General features: G+C 41.4%; 1 protein-coding gene across 1 annotated transcript in view; it reads left to right on the top strand.

Annotated features, from left to right (window-relative positions):
• LOC126188338 (LIM homeobox transcription factor 1-beta) overlaps positions 1-21,689 on the top strand; it is a 154,126-nt gene that overhangs the window by 114,092 nt on the left and 18,345 nt on the right. Inside the window, exon 5 of the mRNA XM_049929936.1 lies at positions 17,270-17,492. Within this exon, the coding sequence (XP_049785893.1) occupies positions 17,270-17,492 (223 nt within the window). The remainder of the gene's footprint in view (positions 1-17,269; positions 17,493-21,689) is intronic.

Genomic DNA, 21,689 nt, shown 5'->3' with positions numbered 1-21,689 from the left:
TATGACCTCACGAGATACAGTCCATAGGAGTTAAATCCTGCGATCACGGCGGCCACACTGTCGAACCACTGTGACCTATGCATCTTTCACTGTATCGTCCGTTGAGATATCTCCGAGCCGCACATGAGAAATTAGATGGTGCGCTATCATGCTCAAACCACCTTTCCTGGCCGACAGTCGGTCGCACAGCTTCCAAGAATGGGTCCAATACGTTTTGTAGGAAGATCAAGTATGCAGGACCAGCTAGCTTGAATGGAAGGAGGTATCGCCCGACTAGACAACCGTCCAAAATACCTGCCAACACGTTAACACCAAACCGGTGCAGAAATCCCTGAACATGCGTGATACGAGGGTTTCGTCTGCCCAGATGTGGATTTTCGTGAATCCAGAAGACAGTTCCTACTGAATTCACATTCATCTGTGAACAGAACTTCACGTGGAAACAGGGATCTGCCGACGCATCAGTGCAACAACCGCCGGTCGGAGTGGCCGAGGGGTTCTAGGCGCTACAGTCTGGAACCGAGCGACCGCTACGGTCGCGGCTTCGAATCCTGCCTCGGGCATGGATGTGTGTGATGTCCTTAGGTTGGTTAGGTTTAATTAGTTCTAAGTTCTAGGCAACTGATGACCTCAGAAGATAAGTCGCATAGTGCTCAGAGCCATTTGAACCAAGTGCAGCAACCTCGTGCAGTAGACAACACATTGTGGAAAATGTGGTGAACGCATAGCGAGTACCCTTTTTAATGGGTACGGATGTAGTTGTTGTTCACGCAGAACGTCCCAGATGATACTGTGACTAACATCCATTTTGGCGCAGTTGTTCGAATACTCGTTAACGGATTCTCTTCAACGCGATGCAGTACATCTCCTTCAAATTCAGACGTGCGGCGTTGCCGTGGAGCACCACGGTCCTGCCTCCTCACGGTGAAGGTACCTGGTTCTCGGAGCTACTGTGTAACTTGGGAAAAAAGTTTGTGCGATGGCGTGCTACGTCGCGGAAAACGTTCGTGATATGACCCTCCCATTACTTCCATCTTCGCCATATACCCAAGGAGCATGTCTGTATACTCCGAAACCGTGCACCGAATCCTGTTTACTGTATCGCAGGAGCACAGTTGTTCAATACTTTCCCTCAGCATACGTGGAAGTGTTACACATCTGAATTGAAACCGTCGTAGAACGGAAACTGTATGTTTCAGGACATGAGTTCGTAATCAAAATACACACCTGGAAATGGAAAAAAGAACACATTGACACCGGTGTGTCAGACCCACCATACTTGCTCCGGACACTGCGAGAGGGCTGTACAAGCAATGATCACACGCACGGCACAGCGGACACACCAGGAACCGCGGTGTTGGCCGTCGAATGGCGCTAGCTGCGCAGCATTTGTGCACCGCCGCCGTCAGTGTCAGCCAGTTTGCCGTGGCATACGGAGCTCCATCGCAGTCTTTAACACTGGTAGCATGCCGCGACAGCGTGGACGTGAACCGTATGTGCAGTTGACGGACTTTGAGCGAGGGCGTATAGTGGGCATGCCGGAGGCCGGGTGGACGTACCGCCGAATTGCTCAACACGTGGGGCGTGAGGTCTCCACAGTACATCGATGTTGTCGCCAGTGGTCGGCGGAAGGTGCACGTGCCCGTCGACCTGGGACCGGACCGCAGCGACGCACGGATGCACGCCAAGACCGTAGGATCCTACGCAGTGCCGTAGGGGACCGCACCGCCACTTCCCAGCAAATTAGAGACACTGTTGCTCCTGGGGTATCGGCGAGGACCATTCGCAACCGTCTCCATGAAGCTAGGCTACGGTCCCGCACACCGTTAGGCCGTCTTCCGCTCACGCCCCAACATCGTGCAGCCCGCCTCCAGTGGTGTCGTGACAGGCGTGAATGGAGGGACGAATGGAGACGTGTCGTCTTCAGCGATGAGAGTCGCTTCTGCCTTGGTGCCAATGATGGTCGTATGCGTGTTTGGCGCCGTGCAGGTGAGCGCCACAATCAGGACTGCATACGACCGAGGCACACAGGGCCAACACCCGGCATCATGGTGTGGGGAGCGATCTCCTACACTGGCCGTACACCACTGGTGATCGTCGAGGGGACACTGAATAGTGCACGGTACATCCAAACCGTCATCGAACCCATCGTTCTACCATTCCTAGACCGGCAAGGGAACTTGCTGTTCCAACAGGACAATGCACGTCCGCATGTATCCCGTGCCACCCAACGTGCTCTAGAACGTGTAAGTCAACTACCCTGGCCAGTAAGATCTCTGGATCTGTCCCCCATTGAGCATGTTTGGGACTGGATGAAGCGTCGTCTCACGCGGTCTGCACGTCCAGCACGAACGCTGGTTCAACTGAGGCGCCAGGTGGAAATGGCATGGCAAGCCGTTCCACAGGACTACATCCAGCATCTCTACGATCGTCTCCATGGGAGAATAGCAGCCTGCATTGCTGCGAAAGGTGGATATACACTGTACTAGTGCCGACATTGTGCATGCTCTGTTGCCTGTGTCTATGTGCCTGTGGTTCTGTCAGTGTGATCATGTGATGTATCTGACCCCAGGAATCTGTCAATAAAGTTTCCCCTTCCTGGGACAATGAATTCACGGTGTTCTTATTTCAATTTCCAGGAGTGTATTATGTACTCACTCGCCTCTACAAGCCCTAGCAGTCTGCAAAGGGCATTTCTGAGTACCTTCTAGATCTCTGTAGTCTCTTTAGACATAGACAAATACGTCGTCCAGAATGGACTATCGTCCACAGCTCGTGTTCTCGCGGTAGCGTTCTCGCTTCCCGAGCACGGGGTCCCGGGTTCGATTCCCGGCGGGATCGGGGATTTTCACCTGCCTCGAGATGACTGGGTGTTGTGTCGTCTTCATCATCATCATTCATCCCCATTACGGTCGGAGGAAGGCAATGGCAAACCACCTCCGCTAGGACCTCGCCTACAACAGCGGTGCGGGTCTCCCGCACCGTCCCCTACGCTCTGTCAAGGAGTATGGGACTTCATCATCATCATCAATGGACTGTCATACAGGGTTGCGACGGATCGGCTAAAGTAAAACCTATTGTCAAGCTGCTTCAGTCATTTTTATTTTCATTTTTAACGGCACTACGCGGTTTCGATGGTCATGACATTCCCATATTATGGATTACGATACTTTTACATAGTTCAGTTTGCTTGTGGCATACACATGTGCTTGGCAGACGGTGCTGTGGCTGGGAGGCTGCGTGTCATCTTTAACTGGTGAAGAATCGTTAGCGTTATTTACAGCACTCGAAGGCTAAACTGGTCTTGACGGAACGAAATTTGGCAATATCAGCTGCGACCTACAGTAGCGCCTTCTGCGGATTTTTTGCGAATTGGTGTCACAAACCGACGGGGAAGCAGTGCCTCCATGGAAAATATGTGAACGTGCGCAGAAGAAAAATGAATTTGGTGACCATGGGTGGGGGCGGACGGATCTGTAACGCAGTTCGAGGTCTAGTTTAGGTTGCAAGGTTACTGTCTGGTTGCTCACGCGCAGTAATCCCATTTAAAACGGCGTTTTCAGAAATCTGCTGGGGTATTTTCAGAATGTCCTGATTTCCGAGTCGGTGCTTAGGCAGGAACCTGCGAGTACAGCTTACACTTTACAGAACATTCTGTTTTATATGACAGCATTGTGCACAACTATATTTCACTATGCCAACGCGTATTCTCATACACTCAACGTCATGATGATACATATAAGCGCAATTTTCTCTCCGGTTCCGCCATATTGTGCAGTTAGTCAACATCTGTAGTTGCCAACTGCTATCCCATATTTCGTGTATTTTGTTAAAATTTCATATTCAGCGCACTGTATGGAAATTTTTATGATTTACATTATCAGATGTACTTCATATCTACATTTCAGTACCCTAAATACAATTGTAAATTATGTCAGTCTCTTTTAATCAGCTCTGGACCTATTCTTAAGTCAACCCACTCGCCAACAAGTACAAGGAAGCTCTACCTATTACATACCTGAGCTAATATATTTGCTGTGAGGTGCAATAACGAACTCGACGGTTTATCACTGCACGCTTTACACTGTAACAATTCTTTTATTTTATGTGATGTTTGGCAAAAAGTACCATATATCCATAAATATTACAAATGCTATACGTTTCAAATAGTCATCACAAATATGCTATTAAACATTCATTTCTGTATAGCTACGTATTACAGATACAAGCCGTATTGCAATTTGAGAAGTCAAGAACTTAAATGCTATCTTTTTATATCTGGATGGAGTTGCCATAAAAGACTCTGAGAAACCCATAAGGCACATTGACGCAAGCTTTTCTCAGATCTTCCATAAAAAATGGAACAAGCGAAGAAGTTGTGGCTCAGATCAGCATAGGAGGTATATTACCACAGCCACAATAAGGAGAACTCAAAATTACTATTCTTACAAACCTTACATTTCGAAGATGTTAACTGTCGCAAAGAAACTGAACATAAGACAGGAGTTGCTTCAAATATATAGAGATATATTTATGTTATATATTCTTAGTTCCACATAACAATACAGTAACAAGAAAATTAAAAAAAGAATGAAAATGTGATGAAAATCGGTAATTTGGAACTGTGCCTTTGGAAGGTTTATATTATTGGTGCACGTACTTAATTTTTTAGGAACATTATTTCCTGAAAATTACTAACAGAAATGCTCTATATAACTATCGTTTACACTTTACTGGTGTCACATTAATAGGTCTGTATTTGAAAAACGGTTAAAGAAATTGATTGATTTTGGATTCAGTTTTTTCATTTAATAGTTTCTGTGTAACTTCCTTGTTGCGTATGTTTCAAGTTCTTCATACACTTCTATCTCATGGTTTTAATGTAATTTTGCAGCATTCTTACGTTACGTTTTTATGTTTTCGAATTTATATCCTGTGTCCTCCGTATGTGGTGCTTCTGCTGATCTATCAGGTGTGTTGTATCGAAAAGCATAGATATGCCCTTCGAACTTGACATCGAAATTACGTCCACTTTGGCCTGTATAGTCCACACGACATTCAGATCGAGCCGTTTTGCAAATACCAGAGTTTGGGTAAACGTCTGATGACAATGATGAAGGCATGACCATTGAAACAAGCAGTGATGTAAAAATAAGAATGAAAATAGCTGAAGCAGTGTATCAACCATTTTATGGCTTCTTAGGACGTCAAAAATCTACCCTTAGTTTCAATTGGGAGCAGAGAACTGGGTGGCAGGCACGATGCTCTGCGCAGCAAAATAACACAGTCTGAGCAGACAATGCCGCCAGTTCCACCCCCAGCGAGTGACGGGGCTGGTGGAGGAGGCAGTGGGAACAGCTATCCCTGTTGAGTGGTCATTTAGTTTCCGAATATGAAAAAGCACCTGTAACCGAATTTTTATGACCTAAATTGCTTGAAAAATTATCACTCAAATTACTTGGAAAATGGATAAAATGACTTAAAAATGATATAAAACATACGTAAAGTGAGTTAAAAAATGAACTAAAGTACTGAAAAAATGGATACGAGGCTGGAACTTAAATTACAAAAAGTATAATGGATTCAAAATCGCTACGTTTCTCTTTAAGAAATCCCATTTTTTTAAAATGGGCAAAAATTGTTGTATAATTACCTTAGAACAACTGTTGTGTATGACAGTCAGCATGCAGAGGTTCTCCGGCTATTGTCAGACAATAGTAGTTAGAAAATCTATCAACATTTGCTGAAACAACTGGAGCGTGGACTTTGACATTTTCCTTCTAAGACATCGACACATAAAATCGTTATTTCACAAATGGGCATCACGTTCGGTACCATATCGATACAAAGTATCGTTTTTTTTTTCTTTCGATGCCCAGTACAAGTTAGCAACTGTAAGGGACGCGACAATGACACGAATCAGTATTACCTTCAATTTATTTTCAACATGTACGAAAATATTGTTGAGCAACATTGTTGCGGTGTTGCTAGAGGCACGTGCGTTGTTGTGTAATAAAGCTTATGATTGTGTCCACAGTTCTTCAGTGGTGAAGATATTAAGGAATTTCGGTCTCCGTTCCATATTAATAAAAACGATAAACTTAACCCTAACAAACACCAAATCTGAACTAAAGTTCAGAGGAGAAATGTCCGAGCCATTTAAGATTAATACAGGGTTGAGACAAGGAGATGGTTTATCGCTATTGCTTTTCATCTGCGCTCTGGAGTGCGTGATGAGCGAATGATACGAGGAAAGTCCTAAAAACATAAGAATTGGAACTAAGAAAGATCAAATAAACTTAAATTGCTTAGGAGTCGCAGACGACTTATATCTAACAACATACAAGAAGCCAGAAATCAAATAACACCCCTAAAAAATATAGCACAGAAAATAGGACTATAGATATCGTTCGAAGAGACAGAGAGAAAGCTAGTAGATCCGCTAGTAATCAACCACATAAAAGTAAATAACAGGAAAGCAAAAATAGCGAAATAATTTAAATCCCTGGGAGAAGTTATAATATCCAACTTGGACGAGATACCTGCATGACAACAAAGAACTAACGACATGATAAAAACTCAAAAATTAACATGGTCTACATACAATAAAAAATTTCTATCGATCAAAATCAAATTAAAACATTACAGGACTGTGCTTCAACCACAGATGACACACGGAAGTGAAACTCTCTTCAGAGTCACCCAGAAAAATATAATCCACAAAATCATAAAAGTAGAATGAAGAACAGCTAGAACATGCATACATAAGAAATATAAAAAAAATGGACAGTGGTGGACAGTGGCAAATGAAATGGTGTTCAGTGAATTAGCGCTCAGTAGAGATACCGTACGAAAAAAAAATTATCTTTTTTGGTCACAGTGTTATGACACCAAAAGCCAGATTACCAAGAAAAGTCACAGAGTAACTTTGGAACGTGCAGAAGCAAGTAGGATGGATAAAGGAATTCAGGGACGATATGAAAGAGCTAGAATTAACTCTGGGCGATTTGCAAAACAAAACAGAAAATTTAAAGAAACTGAGAAACATAAACATAAGAATTAAAACAAAAATAGACAAACGACAAACACCAAAAGGGTATTTACGTATGAGGAACGACAAAACAGATCGAAACGAATAAAAATATAGTGGGCAATTTGGAAAGAAAACCAATTAAAGATAACCAGAAAATGACTGACTAAAGTGGTGCAATGACACCATAAAAGAATGATAAGAAGAAACAGTCGTAAAAGGCAAATATATGAAAAATGAAGTACTGTCTTAAAATAAAATCATCCTTAAAAAGTGAAATATAGTTCAGTACCCATACGAAGAAAAATACGAAATTAAATTTACACGTATATAGTCGGAATAGTGGGGATTTTAGTACTTGTGAACAATTCGTAGCTCACAAGGAAATAAACATTACGTGTCAACATACTCCGGGAACTACCAATAAGGTACAATAAAAGGAAATCAATTTTCCGATCGACCGAGTTATGAAACTGCTACATGTATACGCGGTCCAGTTTAGAAGGATATCCACAGTGGTGCTTCCATCTCGGTAATGTTGCCTTTATTGAGAACAAAGAAGTCATCCTTGAGTTCGCACGACACTAGCTGCGCACATCTTCATAAACATCAAATGGCTATTGGTGTTACGAAACAACTGCGCTACAAAAGCTTATTTCTTCAAAATGCAAATAATAATTAATAATTTTCAGACGTTAATTTTAAGTAGCATATTGTGTTACATTTCTTTTCGTTTGGCACAGAGTCTCTCATCTCTACTGTATGACACTTACTCGTTCGTGCAGCCGCTGATGGGTACGGTACTTGGTAGAAGTAGAAAGTCATCGTCATTGGAGCTGCTACCAACCTATGCGATCTAACAGTTGATGGTGTTCATCGAGTGATAGTTACACAACAGCTTTCGTTTACTTTATTTCATAATCACTACTGCAAACAAGGACCGCACTTGAGCATGAAAGCCTCTGAAGTGAGCTTTCACGAAACCCAGCAGATACGTATAGCGCGAGTGTGTTTTCGACTCAATTTTTCCACAATCAGCAACGATTTGTAAGTCAACAGTGGTGCACGCAATGTGGTTTACTTAGAATTTTGTGCGTTGTTCGGTGTAAAAGCATAGTAAATAGAGATCGAATATAACAAACTTTCTTGAGGCTGAGAAACTCATGTCCACGAATCAGCGTGGTTATAGAAAGCATAGCTCGTGCGAAACTCAGCTTGCCCTTTTCTCACATGATATACTGGGAACTAAGGATGAAGGGCAACGGGTAGGTTCCATATTTCTAGATTTCCGAAAAGCGTTTGACACGGTTCCCCATTGCAGGCTGTTAGCGAAGGTGAGAGCATGTGGAATAAGTTCACAGATATGTGAGTGGCTCGAAGAGTTCTCAAATAATAGAACCCAATATGTTGCCCTCGACAGAGAGTGTTCATCACAGATAAGGGTATGGTGGCTCTCTGAGCACTATGCGACTTAACTTCTGAGGTCATCAGTCGCCTAGAACTTAGAACTAATTAAACCTAACTAACCTAAGGACATCACACACATCCATGCCCGAGGCAGGATTCGAACCTGCGACCGTAGCGGTCACGCGGTTCCAGACTAAAGCGCCTTTAACCGCACGGCCACACCGGCCGGCTAAGGGTATGGTCAGGAGTGCCCCAAGGAATTAATGTTGTTATTCTCTACATACATAAATGATTTGGCGGACATCTTGGGCAGCAATCTGCGATTGTTTGCTGATGATGTCTTGGTGTACGGTAAGGTTAAAACACTAATGTGCCGTGAAACACTCTAATGTTACCATCAGAGAGGATTTCAAAGTTCGACCGTGCGTGTGTCTAATGAAAAGGGGTATCAGACCATAATTGTGAATTTTGTGAAGTTAAAAGTAAAACCAAACGGGCCTTAACCTTAGGAGTTAACAGAAGTGCTAAAATTATAAGTGAATGAAAAAAACATGAAGGTCGCCAGCCTAATTAAGCACCTTAATTTGGAAATATATATTTGAGAAAATTGGATATTAGTTATTGCAGTTACTTCTTTTTAGATTTCCCTTTGAATAGCAAACAGGATAGAAACTGACACAGTGCACCCTGTATTGTGTGTAGCAGCAGTTACCAATAAGACACACACCAATAAATTATGGGGAGCAAAATTACATCCAGCTCATACTAATGACGACCACAATCAATAGAATTATTTGAAACTTCCTGGCAGATTAAAACTGTATGCCATACCGAGACTCGAACTCGGGACCTTTACCTTTCGTGAGCTACCCAAGCACGACTAATGACCCGCCCTCACAGCTTCAATTCTGCCAATACCTCGACTCCAACCTTACTTAATCAAAATACTGAAACATCACTGCATGAAGTGTAGAACAAATTTTGGACATGCGGGGCTTCTATTTTGACTGACATGAATAACACAAACAAAGATAAATAATACCTTAAGTACACTGTTTAACCTCCTCTACATATAGCAATTTTCTTTAGTAACAGTAATACTTCATTTTTTTAATAATAGGAGGAGAATATGATGGGGACTGATTATTTCAGAAGTAAGAACTACCTCTAAAAGCTAATCATTCACTTAAATTACTTTGCAAGGCAATAAAATGCAACACTGGGTTTAATTTACTTCAAAAGGAACCATTCCTGATGGGTACGAAAAGTACATTATCTTTGAAAATGTGCATAACTTCACTTCTAACAGTACAGTAATCGGTTGATTAAAGAGTTATATGTACTTGTACCTTAATCACCTGTGAAGCAGGTATTCATGGCAATAATGTTTACACAATCTTGCAATGTAATCCTACAAAAGTATTTTGTAATAAACTATGGATACTTTAGCAAAAACTTATCTAACTTCACTTTAGTTTTTAAATAATTAAGGTTTTCACTTTCCTACTGATTAATCTTTAAATTTTCGTACTTAAACTTCCTACCTTAACAATTTCACTTGGAGTAGTCCACAAATAAAAAGGATCCAAATTTTACTCTTACTTTAATTTTTGCTACTCCTTTTACTTTACACAAAAAATCCCTTTTAAACACATTACTGCCAGAATTGTTCATTTAAATCTGGATACTCGGTTTTAGTATGAATAGTTGCTGAGGGGAACAGGAGAACAGGGGGGCATGCATAAAATATAATGTATAATGGAAACTGATTAAAAATTGCTGCTTAAATAATTAAAAGAGAAATTTTGAAAGAATAATTGAAAGAAATTGGAAAGTACTCATATCCTGAGTGAACTTTAGCTGGCATTAGTATCAACAGACCTTCAATACTTGATGCATTATTAGATTAACATTCGTAAATTTACGTACATCCTTTTCTTGTTATCACTATTGTGCATGGAGAATGGTATGACAATACTAGTTATGGATCGCCCCTCCTCTGCTCACGCAAATTGTTCTTGATAGTTTCGATCCTCTTGATGAAGGATTCTCGGCGCGTCGCGGAATGATGAACAGAATATGACTGTGCGAATAAATTTTGCTATCTTGATAACGTTCTATAACATTTTAATGTACAATTGGTATACACATTTTTTAACAAAATTAACTTGGTGAAACTCTTAATACGTCCGCCCGCTATCACTTATTGAGACAAACGGTGAACATAGTGAACATATAAAAATTCATCAGTTGAAGAGCGTATCTCTACTTATTTTGTTTCTATACCAGTATCATCTATGGTACAAAATTATTATTATTTTATATATATACAGGGTGGTCCACTGATCGCGACCGGGCCAAATATCTCACGAAATAAGCGTCAAACGAAAAAACTACAAAGAACGAAACTTGTCTAGCTTGAAGGGGGAAACCAGATGGCGCTATGGTTAGCCCACTAGATGGCGCTGCCATAGGTCAAACGGAGATCAGCTGCGATTTTTAAATAGGAACCCCCATTTTTATTACATATTCGTGTAGTACGTAAAGAAATATGAATGTTTTAGTTGGACAACTTTTTTCGCTTTGTGATTATAAAAAGAAAAGAACGAGGGAGAAAAGGAAAGAAAAAATAATAATAATATGATACAATGCAAGTAACACTTGGGTGAGGACCCTGCATAGGTTCGTGATCACGATTGAAGTTACGGTTTCGAACACGAATTGACAATTTATGTGATTATTATTGAAACAACGTACAAATTAATTGGTCCATGGCAATATACATCACGTAACTGAATGTATGAAGTCTGTGAAGCGGTGGCGAAGATTAGTGGCAGGCGAAATGGCGGCTAACTGTACTCACGGCTCTTGATGTTGCGAATGCTCTATAAAATCTCTTCTTGGCATCGGATCTTCAACATATTAGAGCCATTCCATTATTCCGTGAATACCAAATAATAGCCAGATCCATATCCTAGGCCAGGGGCGGGCAGGAATTCTGCACGTGTGCGGTGCACATGCATGCGTGCAGTTAACAGGTGTTCTGCGCGCACACAGGGGCAAGCTGGCCACCCGCTTCCCTCCCCTCCCCGCCATACCGTCTCAACGCTTCTTCCTTTGTAATACATCTTGTTTCCTGGCCTGCTTTATTGAATGAAGGAATAAGGTTAGTAGGAGTGCTTGAAAGAGTACCTATTACCTACGATACGTTTTATTTAATTATCACAGGTGGAGTTTACAATACGTTTAATGTCTGCAACAAAATTTCTACATACAGACAAACGCAAACAGTTACGTAAATTTTCATTACTGATGTTTGCTCTTAACCGAGACTTTCATAACAGAAAAAAATCTCTCACAAACATATGTCGAGCGAAACATTGACATTATCTTCATGGCTTCACGATGGAGACGAGGAAACTCCTGCTGTGGAAAGTCGTGATAAAAATCTGTTACACGTCTTGCCAAAAGGAACTTGTCTCTCAGACGAGAATTACGCTGTAGATCTATTAATTCCATTTGCAAACTGGGATGAATATCATCTACAGAAACAGCAGATTGTCTCGAGAACTATTCAAAACCTTGTGATAAGTAAGATATATCTCCAAATCGCCTGAGAAATTCCTCTTTTATTGCACCAAGAACGGCAACATACTGAGATTTATTATAATGGCGTTCAATAATAAACTTCCGCTGACCAGCCAGAATACTGTCACATATTATACATTTCCAATTTTCACGTTTTTGCACAGAGAAAAAAATGATTCTCCCATTCCTTTTTAAAAGACAGCAAATCTCCACTTCTCCGTTTCCTTGATTCACTCTGCATTTTCCGCTTATTGAAATACAACGTTCACTACGTAGTGGTCGCTTCGCTTCAACGTCCACAGCTTAGCCTGGTAAGACACTGCCGCAATATGTGGGCTGTCGCCACTGCCATTATCGACGATTGCACGCGAGCAGCACACGCGCAGCGCTGTGTGCTCATGAGCCGCGTGCAACGTTTGCCCGCCCCTGTCCTAGGCAAATCCCTTCTAATGCAGCTTCCAATTACCTCTCTAAGCGCCGTCGAGGTGTACCTTGCTAAGGCTAGCCACATACTGCGAGCCGTTCACACGGAGGAGCCACTCAGTTCGACCGCCACACCCACCTTTTACATTGCGCCATGCCACTTCCGTTGCGGAGGGACTTCCCTACAGCGTTTACGTATTACAAATACAAGTGCTCCAAGCATGAACCAGCTTTTAACAAACATACTTCTGTCATAAACATATTCATATTACAATAATTTAAATTCCAACATATTCTTTTGTATTTTCGTATATACAGGGCTATTACAAATGATTGAAGCGATTTCATAAATTCACTGTAGCTCCATTCATTGACATATGGTCACGACACACTACAGATACGTAGAAAAACTCATAAAGTTTTGTTCGGCTGAAGCCGCACTTCAGGTTTCTGCCGTCAGAGCGCTCGAGAGCGCAGTGAGACAAAATGGCGACAGGAGCCGAGAAAGCGTATGTCGTGCTTGAAATGCACTCACATCAGTCAGTCATAACAGTGCAACGACACTTCAGGACGAAGTTCAACAAAGATCCACCAACTGCTAACTCCATTCGGCGATGGAAGCGCAGTTTAAAGCTTCTGGATGCCTCTGTAAGGGGAAATCAATGGGTCGGCCTGCAGTGAACGAAGAAACGGTTGAACGCGTGCGGGCAAGTTTCACGCGTAGCCCGCGGAAAATTGGCTCATGCCACAACTGGAGACCGACAGCGCCGACTTCATCTTTCAACAGGATGGTGCTCCACCGCACTTCCATCATGATGTTCGGCATTTCTTAAACAGGAGATTGGAAAACCGATGGATCGGTCGTGGTGGAGATCATGATCAGCAATTCATGTCATGGCCTCCACGCTCTCCCGACTTAACCCCATGCGATTTCTTTCTGTGGGGTTATGTGAAAGATTCAGTGTTTAAACCTCCTCTACCAAGAAACGTGCCAGAACTGCGAGCTCGCATCAACGATGCTTCCGAACTCACTGATGGGGACATGCTGCGCCGAGTGTGGGAGGAACTTGATTATCGGCTTGATGTCTGCCGAATCACTAAAGGAGCACATATCGAACATTTGTGAATGCCTAAAAAAACTTTTTGAGTTTTTGTATGTGTGTGCAAAGCATTGTGAAAATGTCTCAAACAATAAAGTTATTGTAGAGCTGTGAAATCGCTTCAATCATTTGTAATAACCCTGTACATTATAAAACTCTATTTTTTTTGCCATACATCAAGGAGTTCAAACAACACAGAATGCACACTTCATAAATTGCGGATACACAGTTAGTTAAAATAAACCTACTCCTAATGGATATAAGTGTTACAAGGTGTCGAAGTGGCCGTAGTAAGAGAGAAAAATTTCCAGTTGGTGTGTTGAATGGCAGCTAGCCCTGAAAGTGGAAAATAGCATGTTGATGCGGATGAGTGGGAAGATGAAACCTCTAATGTTCGGGTGCAGTATTGTTTGTATGCTGCTTCACATAGTCAAGTCGTTCAGATATCTGTACGTAACGTTGCAAAGCTATATGAGGTGCAGCGAGCATGTCAGAACTGTGATAGATAAAGCGAATGGTCGACTTCGGTTTACTGGGAGAATTTTAGGAAGGAGTGATTCACCTGTAAAGGAGACCGCGTATAGGACGCTCGTGCAACCTATTCCTGAGAACTGCACGAGTGTTTGGGATACATATCAGGTCGGACTAAAGAAAGGCATTGAAGCAAATCAGTGGCGGGCTGCCAGATTTGTTACCGGTAGGTTCAAACAACATTAAATTTACGGAGATGCTTCGAAAACTCAAATGGGAATCCCTGGAGCGAAGGCGACGTTGCCGACCCGTGTGGCCGATCGGTTCTAGGTGCTTCAGTCTGGAACCGCGCGACCGCTACGGTCGCAGGTTCGAATCCTGTCTCGGGCATGGATGTGTGTCATGTCCTTAGGTTAGTTAGGTTTAAGTAGTTCTAAGTTCTAGGAGACTGATGACCTCAGATGTTAGTCCCATAGTGCTCAGAACCATTTGCACCATTTTGAAGGCGACGTTCTTTTCGAGAAACACTATTGAAAAAATTTACAGAACCGTCATTTGAAGCTGGCTGCCGAACAATTCTGCTGCCACCAACGTACATTGCACGTAAGGACCATGAAGACACTATACGAGAAACTAGGGCTGATACGGAGACATATACATAGTCGTTTTTTCCCTCGCTCTATTTGCGAGTGGAACAGGAAAGGAAATGACAAGTAGGGGAACAGAATACCCTCCGCCGCGCACCGTGCGGTGGCTTGGGGAGTATCTATGCAAATTTAGATGTAGATGAAAAAAAAGACTTTTATTCGTTATTTTTGTATACCTCACAAACGGATGAAAACTGAAAATGAAAGCGAGGAAATATCACAGTACAAAGGTGAGTCAGACTGAAATACCTTTATTAAAAACGCCAGTAATTGTACTGATGGGTAAAATATACACTTAGCTTCAGGTGCTTTGATGAAGAGAACAGTAGTCTCTTGGTCACTATTTACAGTGTCGGAAACTGTGTTGAAAGAGAACGAGACTTACTATTCCCTGAAGTAGAAGTTTTTACTGAATCCAAGGCAATCTGATGAAAAACCAAATTTCAAAATTGTCGCTAGTGGCATAAAGAGAACATTTCGATAGCACCGGCAGTTATTATATTCTAAAGAAGTTAAGGGTGCACTTTGGAAGTTGTGTGTTCTTTTCCGGCCGCGTACGAAGAGTGGCGGTCACCATCGCGCATTTATTAGCCGTACATTCACAAATTTCAAAAAGTTTCACGAATCTGCTATGTGCATATGAATTCCGAATGATATAAAGACGCAACTGAAAAGTCAAGTAATTTTGTTAACGCTATGACAAACAAACTTAAGAGTGTATAACAACTCCTCAATGAGAAATTTACGAAATTAGCACAGACTAATCACGCTGAGTTTAAAGCAGTTCTTTCTTGCTTATTGTTTTGCGATTTACATGACTTGCTTCTAAGCGGAAAAACAAATTCAAATGCTGTTTTTGATGACTGACTGCTATTTAGAGTACAGTTAGGTGACAAAACATTGTGGAAACATTTTGAAAGTGTCCCTAGAATCCAATCTATATTTTTTCATACAACTCAACGTAACTTAGTTGTTGCATCCTCCGAAGTACTAATTCCCTGTTCCATCGGGTACCTAATCTGAAACGAACTGTACGGTCTTATGTTCTCCATTACCTTAATTATCCTGCAGGTAGTGCGTGAGCGGGAAAATGATATAGTTCCCATACAAATCGGTTTGAAAATCGATATTGAAGTTTATGCTAGTGGTTCAAAAGAGCAGAATTTGGGAAATATCCAGACGAAGTGTTTAACGTCAGGAAAACAATTAAATAAGAGAATATTGCTTACGAAGCGACCAACAAAAAACAACGTACTTAATGGCGTGTAAACGTAAAATCTGCGAATATAAAAACAGCTTTTACTATAATTGTAACGTTAACTTTGTAATGTTTTTTCCGAAAGAGCTATGGTACGGCGAGTGGTAGAAGTCGCTGGTTTGTTAAAAGTTGAAAGACTGTGTATGACTTCGAAACTATGTTCCCTTGTTTCTAGTCGCCACCATCCTCATTTTCCTACAATGTTTGCTAGTGGGCCGATTTGCGATTTGTACTTATTTTGAAAATGAGTGATGAGGCTGATGCTGCTTCACCGAGGTTGACATCTTCAACAGCTTCCGTTGCTGTCCGTAAATAAAAGCACTGTGAGTCAGAGCCAAGCTCGCAAAATGATACTAAATGTTTTAAAATGATGTGACATTGAAAACCAGCAGAAAATTCTACTACTATCGCTTGCTCAGTCTAGGGAGCGAGCTGCTGCATACACCGAAAGAAACATGAACAGCCTAAAGAGGCTCCTAAAATTTAGTAATATTCATCCTGGCGATTTTTTTTAATGCATGAATTGTTACACATTTTGTAGCAAAGAGTAGCTTTATTGTATTTAAACCATTTTGAATTGAAATAACTATAACACTTACGTGATCTCAAACTCCGTGCATTATGCACATTGTGAAGACTCTCTGAAAATACTATAATCTGCTAACCATAGTTGAGGCTGTGCCTAAAAGCATTCACTTACCGACTGAGGCCGTTCGACTTATATCCCATCAGTCATTGCACCGTGGCTCTTAGGAAAGTACTGATAGTGTGCTGTAGAAACTAATAGGCGATGAAGCTTCCTGGTACATTAAAACTGTGTGCCAGACTGAGACTCAAACTCGGGACCTTTGCATTTCACAGGAAAGTGCCCTCCCGTCTGAGCTACCCAAGCATGACTCACAACCTGTCATCGCAAAGAGTCTCGCATCAGCGCACACTCTCCTGCAGAATACAAAAATTAATTCTGGAAACATCCCCTAGGCAGTCACTAGGCCATGTGTCCACAATATCCTTTCTTCCAGGAGTACCAGTCCTGCAGGTTTTGGAGGAGAACTTCTGTGAAGTTTGGAAGGCAGAAGATGAATTACTGGCAAAAGTAAAGCTGTGAGGACGGATCGTGAGTCATGATTGGGTAGCGCACTCGGTAGAGCACTTGCCCACAAAAGGCAAACGTCACGAGTTCGACTCTTAGACCAGCACACAGTTTTAAGTTACAAGAGCAGTCAATCCCGCTAGCTATCGGAACACAACTGCTTTAAATCCGGCAAATAAAGTCGCCACTGGGTGTCAGCAACTATTTCCTTGGTCGAGACGGTGAGGTAAAGTTGGTCGTCGGCTGTTACAGGTGCGTGAGGCCTTGGCGAAGGAGACGGGGCTCAGCGTGCGGGTGGTGCAGGTGTGGTTCCAGAACCAGCGTGCCAAGATGAAGAAGCTACAGCGCAAGGCGAAGCAAGAGGCGTCCACCGGCGACCACAAGGGTGGCAACGGCACCGGGGACCATAAGGCTACAGACAAGGCCGGCGACACCGACAAGAACGGCATCAAGCAGGAGCCCGGCTCGCACCACAGTCAGTACCGCTGCACCACTCCCTGTCAAAGCCTGGCTCGCACCATAGTCAGTACTGCTCCACCAGTCCCCTGCCAAAGTCCGGCTCACACCACAGTCAGTACCACTCCACCAGTCCCCTGCCAAAGTCCGGCTCACACCACAGTCAGTACCACTCCACCACATCCCTGTCAAAGCCTTGCTTGCCCCACAGTCAGTACTACTCCACCAGTCCCCTACCAAAGTCCGGGTCACACCACAGTCAGTACCACTCCACCAGTCCCGTGTCAAAGCCTGGCTCGCACCACAGTCAGTACTGCTCCACCAGTCCCCTGCCAAAGTCCGGCTCACACCACAGTCAGTACCACTCCACCAGTCCCCTGCCAAAGTCCGGGTCACACCACAGTCAGTACCACTCCACCACATCCCTGTCAAAGCCTTGCTTGCCCCACAGTCAGTACTGCTCCACCAGTCCCCTACCAAAGTCCAGGTCACACCACAGTCAGTACCACTCCACCAGTCCCCTACCAAAGTCCGGGTCACACAACAGTCAGTACCACTCCACCACATCCCTGTCAAAGCCTTGCTTGCCCCACAGTCAGTACTGCTCCACCAGTCCCCTACCAAAGTCCGGGTCACACCACAGTCAGTACCACTCCACCAGTCCCGTGTCAAAGCCAGGCTCGCACCACAGCCAGTACTGCTCCACTACCAAAATCCTGTTCACACCACCCTGCCAAAGCCTGGCTCCCTCACACTTAGCACCACTTAATATACCTTGCTTCACCAATATTTGTGGTCTCGTATTTGCAAATGTGAAGCTGTCCTGTGTGGCACAAGCCTCTTTTAAGGCCACACCCAGGGTGGGCAAAATAACATTGGCCCGGAAAACATTTATAAGACTGACACAACACAAAATGATGCTCACAATAAAACAGCATGTGTTCATTGTCAAGTGTTATGTGAAGTGTAATTCTAGCAAAAGCCTCCAGCACTTTTTTTTTGCAATAGTTTAAAGACTCTCAGTGTTTTGCCAAAACCTCCAGTAAAATGTGACAAACGAAACTTATTGGCAAAATACCATGAAATGGGCTCTGTAGCGAATAAAGACTGTAACTATCTGAAAACAATCCAAACACCAGAAAACATTGCTCAAGTGAAGGAAATCCTGGAACAAAGCCCAACAAAATCTCAAAACCATCTATGTATTGTAATGGTCGCCTGGTCATAGATATTGCTAATTGCTATAATCGCACTATTTCACTCCCATTTACAGAGCTTGTTAGCACTTGATGTTAGGTTGGCGCCATTAAAATGCATTGTGTTGTAGTAATTGCTGCTACTTGCTGGATCGCTGCTGTCTCTCGATGCTGATGCTGGCTCTACATCTGGTTGTCTAGGGTTAAAAACATGAGGTCCCGTGTTTTTTATGTGCTTTTGATGATAAAGAATGAGCGAAACCAACAAATATGTAAACTTCAAATATTTATTACTCTGGTGGCCATCTTAATTCCACTGTCCACCAAAGACCATGACACAACACAAAGTAGTACTTTATTTACATGTTCTTTGCATTGTTTATCCACCTCAAACAATAACACACAAACACACTTTACCAAAGTGACATTCCGACTGCCTCCGACCCTTCTTGCTGCTCGTATTTATAACATTGGCAAAGAACTACTAAAAAGAGATATAGTTTACAAATCACATGTACATCTGTTATCATAATTTGTGCAGAAAAGTTATTAATTTGCATCGAGTGACATAATTTAACATGTTATTAAAATGACAGACAGATTTGTTGACTTGACAGAATAATTCTTTGTTACTAAAAGGCCGTTTTTTAGAAGTTTGTCAACTGACTTCTCTAATTTGCATAAATAAGTAAATAACATGAATTATTAAGAATTACATTGGTTTTCGTCTAAAATAGGATTGATTTCGTGAATACTGAGTGAAAACGCTCCTAGTGAACAAATAGGCTTCACTGGGTGATTTTTATTTAAGGAGATCCAAAATACCTAAGTTGTCCACTATTTTTCGTACTTCATATTAATTATTTAAGATGAACTCAGTGTTTTTACATGATGACATTTGCTGTAATAGTGATCAAGTGATATAAACTTTTGTGTGGGTCAGTTACTCAGTATAATTTAATGGGTTGACTGTTTATGGAGACATGTTATGCAATCATTGTTAACATACACAATAACTTTTCTATAATCATATATACTTGTTAAACTGGTTGAATTTGGAGGGTATCGCATACTTAGGTACAGTAAAGCCTTTAATATGTTCCGTTACAATACCCCCCTCGGGTAATATCATTTACAGAATGTTAATGATATTAGCCGACTAGGACAAATGTGTCAAATTGTTAAAATTTGGAAAAGTACTACTTTAATATTTTTTTTGTTTTACTATGCATAATGTGTATCTATGCAATGACCGTTACACCGTTTCAAAATTACTTTTTCCTGCAAATATTTCAGTTGTGTTGTTTCAAATGCACTTTGTGTTATGGCTCTCGGTATGACAGCATAATAAAAATATTTAGTAATATATGAAAGTAAAAAAAAATGTTAATCTTTGCTCCCAGTGAGCCACATGGAAAATGATCAAAAACAGACACAAATATATCACATGCGATTTTAAGATATATAAAAAATATATGTAAATTATTTCGAAGTCAGTTCTCCTTGAGTCACAGATTAATCAAGATAATAGAAGGAACGAAAATATATTACATAGATGGACAGGTCATATGTCCATAGGAAAATATTGCAATTGTCTGCTCTTTTTGAGCCACATAAAAGAAATGAAAACAAAGAACATAATTATAAGTATGGACATGATATATAAACACAAACACTAGAGAAGTCACATGTATGAATATAATATGCATTTGCAAAAAAAGGAAGAGTTTTTTTAAATATTGTCTCCCATTGACACATATAGTCAAGACAGTACAAGAACATATTAATACTAAAATTGGACACTTAAATTTGTCACAACATAACACAAACATCAAACTTGGTGAACATCTGATTAGCTGTAGAAAATTGTACACAAATCTTATGCCTAAGAACACAATAGTAACAAAATGATGGCTCTTGCACAACAATTTTTACATTGTCTTTTATTTGGTGCAAGTATGCCCCATATTCAACAATACAAAAGGAAAGTAATAAATGTTTGTCACCTTCTTGCCCGTTGCAAGTAAAGAAGATGTCTCAAAATTAAATATTCAATAGTGACAATAAAAATATAAAACCATTCTCTCAGAGATCTGGAACTTTTCCAGGGTCTGTAGGATGAGTGGTAGTTGCTATTTGACACACCCCGTAAAATCTTTGCTGATAACATGCTTTACGGAAAATGGGTAAGTAACTGTATTCAAACAGGGAAATGTGCTTAATCATGCTTATATGGTTTCAATTCAGTGATGTTTCTTAATCCAAATAACCTTCTTGATCTGGGAAAGATAAGTCTATACGCATTAGGATGTGGGCTTTTTTTTATTTCAAATGGACAAATGTCAATGTTTACTTTAACATATGGACAACCTAGCTCAACATCTTTGTCTATTTCAGTATTTTCAAACAGTAGATCATTTTCAATTTCTTTAGTTCCTAAGTCTAATGTCTCTTTCCTACACTTAGACACATCCCTCTCTGTTTGCCAAGCATTGACATTTAAACATAAACCTTTGTTTTCATCTGTTCCTTGTAACACTGTGTTGTCACTTAACCAACAACTGTTTTCACCCCCTTTTTTATAAAGTCCACTACGGATTCTTGTCCACCATGTAGGATACAAGGTTGCACTTACCTTTGCTAATTCTTTCCAAAAGGCATCTTTGTTTATACAGTTTCCATAGTTGTTCCACAAAACTTCTAAAAACTTTTCCCCTTTCTCTTGAAAACACACATTTACATTCCATCCCTTTACATTTTCTTTAATATTATTATTACCATTCTTATAGATTAGTGTTTCAAAGTTCCCAATAGGCAATAGCTTGTCCTCAGATACACATTCCCTAATCTGCATTTCACTTAAATTAACCTCATTATTACCCATATTTGTCACATCACTTACCTTTCACACATAATCACTTTTCAATTCTACAAATACTTTTATTTCTTCCTCCACACTCTCATCAACAACATCACTTGATTTAGGATCATTATTTAAATGTCCCTCTATTACTTCTTCC

This window comes from Schistocerca cancellata, chromosome 5 (genome assembly GCF_023864275.1).
Source record: "Schistocerca cancellata isolate TAMUIC-IGC-003103 chromosome 5, iqSchCanc2.1, whole genome shotgun sequence".
NCBI lineage: Eukaryota > Metazoa > Arthropoda > Insecta > Orthoptera > Acrididae > Schistocerca > Schistocerca cancellata.
Note: the sequence above shows the minus strand (reverse complement) of the source record. Positions and strands in the feature narration are given on the sequence as shown.